The following is a 12,526-nucleotide window of genomic DNA, read 5'->3' as shown; positions in this document are numbered from 1 at the left end:
GCCTTCGTGCTACTTGGATAACCACAGACAAATATAGGTGTCCCGTGTGAATTTGCAGATTATTGCTCAATAGGGATCTTGTTCTTGGAACAACAATTAAATTACAGTACTGCAGCAAGAATCCCGATCATTTACACAGGCTCAGATACCTTTGGGGAAAAACTGGCAATGGAGAAAAACATTTGTTCCTAACAAAGATGAGAGAGAGAGTGTGTGTCTTTAAACAGACACTTCAGCACAGTGCTGCCAGCTTTTCACAGTAGCCGCCTGTGGTACTTCCTCTTGTAAAATCTTCAGGTTTCTATTCACCTTCAAAGCTTCCCTTTCCCCCTCACCCCTGTGTTTAAGAATATGTTGATACACCTACAGAGATGTGGATACGAGAACAAAAACATACACAAAAGCTGGAAGAACATCCCAAGACAAACTAAACACACAAAATTTATTGGTTTCGAAAACAATTGCTTTAAAGCCAATTGTACATTGGGGGCGGGGGAAGATGTGGATTTCATATCTTCCAATGCCTAGGATTGGAAATAATGCAGTGGCTCATCAAATAAGATGAGTGTATTTATAAAATTAAGGCTGCAATCCTATGCACATTTACCTAAGAGCAAGACACACTGAATACATTCATACCTCGGGTTGTGAATACAGTCATGCCTCGGGTTGTGATTCGTGCGGGAGTCACGTTCGCAACCTGCAGCGCCGCGTCTGCGCACACGGATGACGTGATTCGGTGCTTCTGCACATGCGCGAGCACCGAAACCCGGAAGTAACCCGTTCCGGTACTTCTGGGTTTGGAGCGGTCCACAACCTGAAAACGCACAACCTGTAGCGTTCGCAACCCAAGGTATGACTGTACAGTGTGGCTTAACGTTGAGTAAACTTGCATAGGAACATGCTGTAAGACTGCAGTCCTATCCCCACTTAGCTGGAAGTCCCATTGAACTCCATGGACTTCTGAGTAAGACATGTATAAGACTGTTGTCAGTCACTTAAAAACCTTCTTTAAAACAGGAAAATTGACTGCTAATTATTTCTTTGCTGGAAAAAAGCTGCAAGTTCCAGCAATTTGCATACTTCATGTTTGGTCCAAGTTTATCTTTCGTTATCTTAAGATTATCTCCATTTGAAGCAGTAATACCAGCCACGTAAACATCAATACAATTCCAAAGCAGAGTGGAGGAGGGGAAAGCACTTTGGTGTCTTGCATTTAAGAAAACAGGTAAAAACATGAACATCAGAATAATATACAAAAAACCCTCCAAGCGACCAATGCATTCTGAATAGTGTTAGAAAGCCTTTCTGGTTATAGAGAAACAAGTTAACTAGACAAAAGAATGAAGTCTAGATTTGTTATCACAATAAGTTTTCTTTTTAATATGGTCTGTGACAAGCAATATCAAAGATGCCAACTCTCAAGCGCCATGTTTGGAAACCAGACAACTTTCAGCAACAACACAAAGTAGGCATATTGCAATTTTAATTAAATATGAAAACATGAGCTGTGTACATTATTTTTCCCTAAAAAACACAGCAATTTCAAAAAGTTTTATTGTAAAATATTTTCATGAAACAAGTGAACCAGCAATACATGCACTTGTGTGCCTCCGCCTCTTAAAATAAATGTGATAAGGAAATAGAGACAGGTGGGGGGGAAGTGGCGCTGGGCTTGGGAATCTTAGGATGGAACGCAACACGGAACTCCATTTCCTATGTCTGAATGGCAAGAAGAAGAAAAACAAACCGTATACATTTTGTGTAATACTTTTAACATTTTCTATTTATGCTTCAATCTTGGAGAAAAATACTTTTTTTCTGTAATAAAATACGTTTGCTGATATGTAACTTCTTTTTCTGCAGAAAATAATTTTGTAAACCGTCATCTTTTAGGGGCATGATAAACTGTTTCATTTCAACATTTCCCCCTCTGCTGCCCCCACCCCAAATGGGATCTGGGATCTGAAGTGGAAACAGGAAGGGCGGAGGGGAGGGGAGGGGAGGGGAGAGAAAAGGCAGAGCAGAGCCCGCTTTGCAAACAGAAAGAAAAGTGCTCCTGGATGGGAGAGGGTAAGGATGTGTGGTGAATAGATAGGTAATAGTTAAAGGTCACTTTCGCCATAGAGAGCTGTAGAGAAAGACATGTAGTCCAGGGCACCAGGTACAGAATCCAGCCCGGTATAAGGTGCCATTCTAGCAATGCAATATTCAGCTTGATCAGGAGGCAGTTCCCGTCGCAATTCATCCACAGTGATATAATTCTGTAAGAGAACAGAGGAGTGTCCTTTTTATTTTAACTAGATGAGGCAGGCACAATTTTATTAATGTAAATTGTAATTATTTCCATATTAAATACAGTCATATCTTGGAAGTTGAACAGAATCCGTTTCGGAAGTCCATTCGACTTCCAAAACATTCAAAAACCAAATCACGGCTTCTGATTGGCTGCAGGCAGCTTCAGAAGCCCCGGAAGCCCCATCAGACATTCGGGTTCCAAAAGAACGTTTGCAAACTGGAACAATCACTTCTGGGTTTGTGGTGTTCGGGAGCCAAAACGTCCGAGTTCCAGGGCATTCGGGATCCAAGGTACGACTAGTGGCTTTATTTGATATGCATTTTCTGTGTTTCTGTTGCTTTCCAATTGGGGTGCAGCATCTTTTATAATTTGTAATATTAGGACATGGATGAGGAACCTTTTTGGCTCCACAGGCCAGATCCTTATCCATCAACTAATGTCACAAATTACATCAGGGGATCTGGTGTTTTGAAGTCCTGAAAGCAGCAGGTAGCAAGGTGTAGCTAACGGAGAGTCCCCCCCCCCCGCTTCATTTCAAAGGAAAAAATCTTCCTGTTAGCAGGACCTTGCTGTCTGCCAGGTTCAGGTGTGTGTAAGAGAGCTCCCTGCAGAGAGTTCTCACATGCACCCAGACCAGTCAGGATCACCCTGCCATTAGCCAATGTGCATATGGAGTCCTGCTTATTACTGGAGGCTGCCTTAAATCACTTTGGAAAAGCAGTGGGCAGGCCGTCTCAGTGGGGTGGAGGGGGAGACTCCTCTCCCTTATCCTGCTGCCACAACCCCACTGGAGTAAAAAAAGAAGAAGTGTGACCTCCTTCAAACAGCACTTCAAACAGCCCATCAGCTAATGAGTAGGGATTAAAGCCTGCTCCCTTGGCTGTATGATCCTGTTCCCTACTGGGAACAGGGTGTATGGCCAAATGCAGGATTAAACCCTGTCTTCTGACCCATCAGCTGACGACACTCGTGACCAGTGGTTGTGTGGGTTGGAGGGAAATGGCCTTGCAGGCCAAATTGGGCCAAATTACCATAAGCAAAAACAGGTTATATTAATGTTTCAGCCAACCTGAAATAAATTACAACACATTCCTAAAATCTTTATTTTAAAAACCCAGGTTATATTTTTACATTTCAGCTGTCACGGGGAAGCGCTGACATGTAGCACAGTTCAGCGAAGATCAGAGAGAGACAAGGCCAGACAGGAAACTTGCAGCTAGCAGTTTTATTAAGAATCAGACTCATGGAGACTCATGACATATGCTCCCTCAGCATAAGCTGTTGCTTAGGGTGTCTTCCTCCTCCCCAGCTAGTCTATTTTCTGTGTGTCATATCCCTCCCTCTGCCTACAGTGAGTCCCAAGGGACCTTCTCTGTGTCTGCCTAGTTTTCTGCTCTATTACATAAAGCAAGTGCCTTGTTTTGGGAGTGGGAGAAGGAGCTGGCAACTTTTCAACTCCAGTATCTCCCAGCTCTCCTCCTCTGAGGTGTGTTTGGTCATCCAACACCAAGACACCAACACCGGCTCTAAATTGTCTTCCACTGCACTCTCCCTGGGGGGCATCTTGGTCAGGCTGTTTCCACCACTCCTCATCTAGCCAGTCATCACTGATCCTAAAACCATGTAGTGCACAAAAGTCTGAACTCACTTTATCTCCAGCCAGGATCTTGAAAGAAGCCATGACTTGGTCAGCTGTGTCGGTATCTGCAGTTTCCCGGGACATGAAATCAATGAAGGCTTGGAACGTCACTACTCCGATGCGGTTGGGATCTACAATGCTCATAATTCGAGCAAACTCCGCTTCACCCTGGACAAAGATACAAGAGTTAGCAACAACTCAATCGACTGGTGACAGGAAGAATAATAATAATAATAATAATAATAATAATAATAATAATAATAATTTATTATTTATACCCCGCCCATCTGGCTGGGCCTCCCCAGCCACTCTGGGCGGCTTCCAAAAGAATATCAAGATACTATAATACATCAAACATTAAAAGCTTCCCGAAACAGGGCTGCCTTCAGATGTCTTCTAAAAGCCTGGTAGTTGTTGTTCTCTTTGACATCTGGTGCGAGGGTGTTCCACAGGGAAGGTGCCACTACCGAGAAGGCCCTCTGCCTGGTTCCCTGTAACTTGGCTTCTCGCCATGAGGGAACCGCCAGAAGGCCCTCGGTGCTGGACCTCAGTGTCCGGGTAGAACGATGGGGGTGGAGACGCTCCTTCAGATATACTGGACCAAGGCCGTTTAGGGCTTTAAAGGTCAGCACCAACACTTTGAATTGTGCTCGGAAACGTACTGGGAGCCAATGTAGGTCTTTCAAGACCGGTGTTACGTGGTCTCTGCGGCCGCTCCCAGTCACCAGTCTAGCTGCTGCGTTCTGGATTAGTTGTAGTTTCTGGGTCACCTTCCAAGGTAGCCCCACGTACAGCGCATTGCAGTAATCCAAGCGGGAGATAACCAGAGCATGCACCACTCTGGCGAGGCAGTCCGTGGGCAGATAGGGTCTCAGCCTGCGTACCAGATGGAGCTGGTAAACAGCTGCCCTGGACACAGATTTGACCTGTGCCTCCATGGACAGCTGTGAGTCCAAAATGACTCCCAGGCTGCGTACCTGGTCCTTCAGGGGCACAGTTATCCCATTCAGGACCAGGGAATCCTCCATACCTGCCCACCTCCTGTCCCCCCAAAACAGTACTTCTGTCTTGTCAGGATTCAACCTCAATCTGTTAGCCACCATCCAACCTCCAAGGATGAAATAGGCACTTGTTATGGAAACACACCATAGCCTTTTGAAACTGGCCACCCACCCCCCAGTGATGTTTTGGACTACAACCCCCATTTTCTTTAACAATTGCTGCTCTGGTTGGGCCTGATGGGAGTTGTAGTCCAATCCATCTGGAGGGCACTAAGTTCGGGAAGGCTGTTCCAGAGGCATCGAGGATGTAGCACATGAAGAATGAACTGAAGTAGTTTGACTGCATTTGAAGTTATAAGGAAGACAAGCTCATAAATGTTTGGCACCAAGTAGTATTCTCAGCACTGACACCCAAAGAATGGGGCTGCTACCCCTTATCACAGGTCTGATAAGACAGCAACCAATGGAAGCCAATGGCGTAACTGCTTCAGGTAGAGACATTCCTCAAGCTCCAACCAAACATTGCCCAAATGCCATATTATTGTGATGCTGCTGCTGTTGAGTGTGGGCACTGCATGTCACCAAGTCCACAAGAAGCTGCTGTGTAGAAACACCCTCTTTGTAGGAAGGGAAACACAATAAAAGTACCCTTGACAGTTTCATGGCTAGGAAACATGGTTAACAAAAGCTGATCTCACTGGAGATTAAGATTCACCACATTTCACATCTTAGAACTGGGTACTTGAGAACTGTAACATATTCACTAGCAACTTCCTTTTCCCTCTTTATAAATTTTGAGGCAAGAATAAGCCTAGGGGCCAATTTGCATGCTATTGCTGAATTCCCCCTCCTCTTTTCTAGCCCATGCAAATGGGCTACGCACATGAGCAGTGTAACATGTGGGGTAGCAAAATTCATGGAATTCAGTTGCAGCAACTTACATGGATGGGGCAAGCTCCAGACCAAAGATTTGAGATCACCGAGTCTGATGAAGATAAACTCAGTGGCCCTGTGACAGCTAAAATTAGTAGTACTGCCAGATATGAGATTATATTATGAGGCATCTTGTCTCTGTTGATCTAAAGAATGGATAACTTTGAAAAATACACTTCTTTGGAAAATAGCATTGCATTCTTAGTACTACTAATTTTAGCTGCCACAGGGCCACTGGGACTTATGGGTGGAATATAGGCAGTATGGGAAGGCACAGACTGTCACCACATCCTACACCCCTTCAATTGATGGCTATAACTAATTTCCCTTCCAACGACTTCTACCAGCATAGCTCCAGTTCCAGAAAAATGTGAGTATACAGTTTCCCTGTGGGACTGCAGTTCTGTGTACACTTTCCTTGGAATAAACACCGCTAACTACCATAGGAGTTTCTTCTGAGTAAAGATGGTGTGCCTTTCACTGTGAAAATATGAACTGTTCACAAAATGGCAAAGACATGCCTAGAGAGAGCTGTGTTGCTCATCGACAATGAAGTCACAGAAAATATGCACAGAGTATTTAACAGAAAAGATGCCCAAGACTCTTGTGCAGCTGCATCCCACACTGCACGGTTAAATGGTTTTCATCTGCTAGTTGATATATTGCTGGTTTTGCCGTTTGTTTTTATTGCGAATAAATCCAGTTGTTTTTATGGATTTGTGAGACCGACACAAAATACCATTTTTGGCCAAAGGGGAGCTTCGAAAATGTTTGAATAAAAAACCCCCTTAAAACAGGATTCAACTAATGAATCCTGTCAAGTAGCAGCCCTGAGTAAGGACTTTCACATGTGTCATAGGGCTTTCCCTGCCTTTTCTCCCCCCGCCCCAAATTGGCTCTGGGGACAGGGGTTGAGAGAACCTCTGCAATTGCATGCAGGGAGAAGGGGGGGGGACCCTTCTGTCTGGCAAACCAAAATGCTAGCCCTGATCATTGAATTTCTTCCATACCAATGGATGTACATAATGAAGAAGAAAAAAATCATTTTTTGATAAACCAACTCTCGCAGTTTAAATGTGGGAAAATGGACTATTTTTACAGCAGAAGGACAAGTGTGAAGGGTTGTTGTGTGGGCTGCTCACAATGAATTAGCAACAAATGCATAATTATAATGCAAAAACAAAGCAAAATGGCCATGGGAGAACAAGGCTTGGACATTGTTTTGTTCTACTTATTCAGAGGTCAACCAGGAATCAGTTTGGATTATATTCTGATTCTTCTTCCAAAAATAAAGTATGAAGTCAATCCAGTTTGTAAATAAATATGCCACTGATGCTGTAGATTTTATTCACAAGTCACGGGACTGACAAAGCTTTACCTGGGTTCACTAGCAGTATGCCCCTTTCTCGTTTAAGGGTCAAATATACCATTGTGAATATAAGTGGCAGATGCTTCTACATTACCATATTGTAACCAATGGAGATAAGGCAGGTGCGGAAATCTTCAGCATCCATCATGCCAGTCTTCTTCTACACAGTCATAAAGGGATGGAAGAATGAAAGGGAAAAGAGAGGAATAGAAAGTAGAGATGAACTCACAGAAGGTGTTAAAAGAATGGATTTGTATGAAGGAAAAATGGAAGATGAGATATATTGAACAACAAAAGAAAATATGAAAATAATTTGAAGAAAACAAAGAGATAGATGGATTCATTCCATTGAAAATGAAGGAGCAGATGAAAGTGTAAGGATCAACAACAAGAAGAAAAAGGTACCGATAGGAAGATAATTTTTTTTAAAATGGAGAAGAGAAAGGAAGGCAAGAAGAGTTTTAGGGAATCAAGCAAATGGAATGTGTAACCGAGAAGAGAAAAATTGATTTGACAATGCATAAAGAAAAGAATGGAATTATGACAGAACATACAACAGTATGCAGAAATATGCACAATAAAATATAAGAACATTGAAAGATGGATTAAAACAAAAAAGAAGAGAAGGGAGAAATATGTTATTCCCTTAGGGTTTGATATTTGCCTGAGTTCCTTGCTAGCATTCAGTACCTGTGCATCGTTTCCAATATCGTAACCCAAGCTGATGAGGCAGGCTTTGAATTCCTCGGGGCCAAGTGTGCCGGAGTGGTCCTGGTTAGGCAGTGCGCCAGCCAGCAGGGCATGCAGTGCCAGTGGGGTGGTGGTATAAGACAAAGAAGAGAAGGAGAACAAGAAAGGGGCAAGGAGAGGAGGAGGAGGAGGAGGAGGTGCACCATGCAGCAGGTGGAGAGAGATTGGGGGGAGAATGGCATGCAGGAAATAAAACAGGGGAAGAAATAAAAAGTGCACAAGGTTAGATACTGTGTTCACATTTCGTATTGTGCTAATGCTGCCTTTTCTTTTTTTCTTTTTGCACTTCTTTCTCACAAAACATGACCATGCCAGGGACAAATGTTTGCTTTGAAGACTGCTCTTCATTAGAAACAATTACATTTTCTTCAACAAGTTTAGAAGCAAAACATTTAGTGAGCCACCTGGACTGCAGAGAAGCATTGGACACATTTGGAATATCCTGTTGCTGAAGCATCTTCGCGCTTAGAGGAGCCTTGGATTTAGAAGAACATGTGAGTTCATGTAGTTTAGAGTGGCCCCAACTCTGCAGCCATTTTTAGTCCAAAAGTTTATCCTTGCAACAGAACTTGGACCAAGTCTCCTGCTTGATGCTTCCTGCACTGAAAACTAGACCTTTGTCTTTCACTTAGACGTTTACCCAGGGATATGACGCAACATTAACTTGCCTTTGTATTTTCTAAATTGTAAAAAACAAACAAAAACAACTCCCATAGTGAATATAAGCTACATTAAAATGCGAGTGAGATAGAGGACTTGACAGAGCACGCCTAAAAGCTACACACTATTAGCGCATGAGGTGACTACATTTTTTACAGCCATTCTGTGCAGCCAGATGTCTTCCTTTGTGCTGTTGCTGACATAACAGTATTTTGCCTGGATTCAGTGGCTTGAGCTGAAGATTGTTCCATGCAAAGTTAGCCTCGGTCTTTTTGAGGCAAAAACCTTAAGAACAATCCAGAAGGAAGAACGTGAAGCACAGACAGTGTGGCCTGAACAAGAGGCTTACTGACAGCGATACCTGACCTGTGAGCTTACACATGTAGAATATTTGTACTGCAATGAGTTATCACTGTTATCCATCCCTAATGGATGGATAACATACAAGAGCTTTGCTAGGAAGTGGCATGTAATCAAGTTCAACAAACAAACAAACAACCCCACAACCATTAGCTACTCTCACGGAGGCTCATTAGGTTAATGTGGCCATTTCTATTAAATCTGAGAAGGATTTGAAAATCAAAGAGATAAGGTTTTTAAACGTTTGTGTTAGCATTTCCTTTGAGTCCCCAAATGCTTTAATGTTAATGGACTCTGCCACATTTTTAAAAAAGTTTTACTTGAGCTGTGGTTTCACAAGGAGAATCTGAGCCTTGGTTTCCATTCGGTTCTATGGAGAAACTCTCTGAAGTTACAGGCACTACTAATCTCCACCATCCCAACCACCCATGCCACTTACCCTGTCAAAGTGGTTGAAGGAGGCGCGGAATTCATTCATCTGCTCCTGGCTGATTCCTTTGGCATCCCGAGTCAGAATCTGGTTTTCCACTTCATTGGTAGTCCTAGCAATGGTTGTGAGGAGCTGCTCCCAGCCCACTCTGATGTGCTGGAGGAGAAAAAACGATTTCCCACCTACATTTTAAGTTGAGAAGCAGCATCTGGAGACTAGTCAAAATGCAGTAAAAGTGATTGTAGACTTGGAAAATGTGCTGCCCAGTAGGGAGAGGAAGCACATGGCGATGCTGGTTGCAGATAATGGGAGTTGTAGTCCAAAACATCTGGAGGGCTCCAGGTTGGGGAAAGCTGACCTAGGTTTTCATTTAAAACAAGGGTAGGCCTAATCCAGCCCACTAGACCTTCCTATGCAATCCACAGCACTCCCGTGGCTTCCCCAGGTGTGTGCACATTGGCGTGGACCATCAGAGAAGTAGGGAGGGCATAATTTTCATCCACCGAATGGTACTTTGGGTGGAAGGTTTTTCCTCTACATGGGAATGAAAATTGCCTATTGCTCCTCAGCACTCCAATCAGCTGTTCTTCCTGATCAAGGTATCCTGGGTAGAGAGGTTTAAACTGCCTGGCACCCTGTGATGGAGAAGAAAACCACCATCATCCACAGCTGATGTGTGGACCAGCCAAGGAGTGTCATGCACTGGAGGTTTAAACCTCCCCACCTAGCCGGCTGCAATGGGGATGAAATCGGACCCTCCATGCTCCTCAGATGGTCTGTGCCAATCAGCTGAGAAATGGAAAAAGAATGATTCGCATTCCCATCCTGGCACTGCAGTAGGTACGGAAATGTCCTCCTTCCTAGCTGATCTGCATTGATCACTTGAGGAACTGGGGGCGGGGTGAGCTTTCCACTGGAGCAATGCAGCCCCAAGCCCAGGTTCCCACCCCACATTTAGACAATGCTGATAAGAAACTGCTTCTAACACAGAATTCCTTATTAATTGATTGAATTTATATACTGCCCTATACCCGGAGGTCTCAGGGCAGTTCACAGGGCAATCACAATATAAAAAATATATTGTCATGCTATCTACTTTAATAGGTAATTCTTACCAATTAAACAGCTGGCAAGCTCCAGCGACTGCCCACTCACATTTGCATGGACTCCTCAGACTTGTCTGCAGTGTTGTTCCTACATTTTTAAGGTTGTTGCCTCAAACCTGTAACCCCTTATGTGCCAGCCAGTCCCCATTATGTGAGGGCCTTATTCCTCACAGTCAAAATAGTCTATCTTGGCTGCAAACTATGGGCCTTAAGCAAAGGTGAATCCGGTGGGGTCCCAGACTGTGCTACTGAACGTTAAATCAGTCACCTTCTCTGTCATTTGCACAAGTGAAGGCTTTAGCCAGAAGTGTTGTATGTCAATATCTGTACACATCTGCATGGCTAGTCAGTGCTACTAGTTTAGCACCCTTCTCCCCAACATCAGTTTAATCAAGAGCAGGGTTGGGTGGCTCAGGGTATTACTCCTTGCATGCCTGGGCTATACCAGCACAGACCTCCCCTGGCCTTTACCTCCATAGTGTAGTTGGTGTGCTTGTTGTCAAAGATGAGCGCCTCTTGAATCTGTTGGTGATCTCCCTCCAGCTGATCAATCTTTGGTTTGTAATTCACAATGCTCTTCTCGTATTGCCGCAGGTGATTGAGTTGGTCCTCCAGAGTCCCATGCATCTCGATGGAGATGCGGCCAATCTCCTGCACGAGCCCAAAGGAAATGAGCAGATGAGTGACAAGTTTCAACATGTAAAGCATTTGTCTGCAACTGTTCCCTAAATGGACTAAAACATGCTTTAACCACAGGCCTTGTCATCTCAAGGGGAAAAGAGCTTTGCTTGCAGGTTTTTCAGAGAACAGGTAAACAAAACCGAGTCGCTGGAATAATTCACTGCAGCTCTACTGAGTTAAATATTTAACACCAACTGAAGACCTGCCCAGCTGTGTTAAGGGCTTTCAGAAGATAAATTTGTTTCCTTTTTAGCACAGTTACAAAACTATCCTAATCCCTTGCTCAGTGCTGCTGGTGGGATTAGGTGGAGGTGTCCCTCCGCTGACTGGGGCCATTGCAGAAATCTTCAATATGGCTAAAGCACAGGCTGTTGGGAAGCTATCATTGGTGGTGTTCCCACCAGTGGTAACTAGTATAGGGCTCTGAAATGAGGCATTACAGGTGTGGGATGGAGACAGAGCCGAGAGGAGGGGTAGGCAGTGATAGATCCACTGGATCCATTCCAAAGAGGGGAGATGATCTGGCCCAGGAAGAAAACCTCAAAGCCATCCACTGAGCCTAGAAACGTGGCTCAAAAGGAAGTCAGGAGGAGCCCTAAGTTAGAGCTTGGCTTAATTTATTGGGTACATATTACAGATCAGTTATACCTGAACCTAGCAGATCTGGAGCTACACATTGTTTTAAAACCATATGTATTATGATTGTGACCAGATGCGCCTGCATGTACTCAGACTGTAAAGGTAAAGGGACCCCTGACCATTAGGTCCAGTCGTGACTGACTCTGGGGTTGCGGCGTTCATCTCCCTTTATTGGCCGAGGGAGCCGGCGTACAGCATGACTAAGCCACTTCTGCATGTGGCCAGCATGACTAAGCCACTTCTGGTGAAACCAGAGCAGCGCGCGGAAACACCGTTTACCTTCCCGCCTGAGCGGTACCTATTTATCCACTTGCACTTCGTGCTTTTGAACTGCTAGGTTGGTAGGAGCAGGGACCGGCTCAGTGGTTTAACCCACAGCGCCACCTGCGTCCCACTCAGACTGTAGGCAAGTTTTTTTTAAAAAGCCAAACAAATATGCACAGCTACACGTACAATGTGGTCTGAAGCTACAGTCAGTTGTGGTGTATGTGTTTTAAAACCAATCTGAAGCTAATTCCGATGGAGCAAGTCTGGAACATGAACATGCATACGAAAAATGCAAAGCACAAACTATTCCTAAGGCACATCTCAGTTAATTTAGTACCTACTTAATTTAGCATTTTATTATAGAAAGCCACCCTCAATAATTTCTTGTATAA

General features: G+C 44.1%; 1 protein-coding gene across 9 annotated transcripts in view; it reads right to left on the bottom strand.

The window, feature by feature from the left end:
* Positions 1 to 428: 428 nt before the first annotated feature.
* Positions 429 to 12,526, bottom strand: part of ACTN1 (actinin alpha 1) — a 94,395-nt gene continuing 82,297 nt past the window's right edge. For 4 of the 9 annotated variants that reach the window (XM_028725398.2, XM_028725390.2, XM_077927729.1 and 1 more), the window contains 5 exons: positions 11,019 to 11,198; positions 9,451 to 9,597; positions 7,932 to 8,012; positions 3,948 to 4,106; positions 429 to 2,264 (listed from right to left, as the gene is read on the bottom strand). In XM_028725398.2, the coding sequence (XP_028581231.1) occupies positions 2,106 to 2,264; positions 3,948 to 4,106; positions 7,932 to 8,012; positions 9,451 to 9,597; positions 11,019 to 11,198 (726 nt within the window). In that variant the 3' untranslated portion in view covers positions 429 to 2,105. Of the gene's footprint in view, positions 2,265 to 3,947; positions 4,107 to 7,335; positions 7,402 to 7,931; positions 8,013 to 9,450; positions 9,598 to 11,018; positions 11,199 to 12,526 lie in introns of all 9 variants that reach the window. The other 5 variants (XM_077927741.1, XM_028725426.2, XM_028725417.2 and 2 more) reach the window with 3 other exon arrangements.

This window comes from Podarcis muralis, chromosome 1 (genome assembly GCF_964188315.1).
Source record: "Podarcis muralis chromosome 1, rPodMur119.hap1.1, whole genome shotgun sequence".
NCBI lineage: Eukaryota > Metazoa > Chordata > Lepidosauria > Squamata > Lacertidae > Podarcis > Podarcis muralis.
Note: the sequence above shows the minus strand (reverse complement) of the source record. Positions and strands in the feature narration are given on the sequence as shown.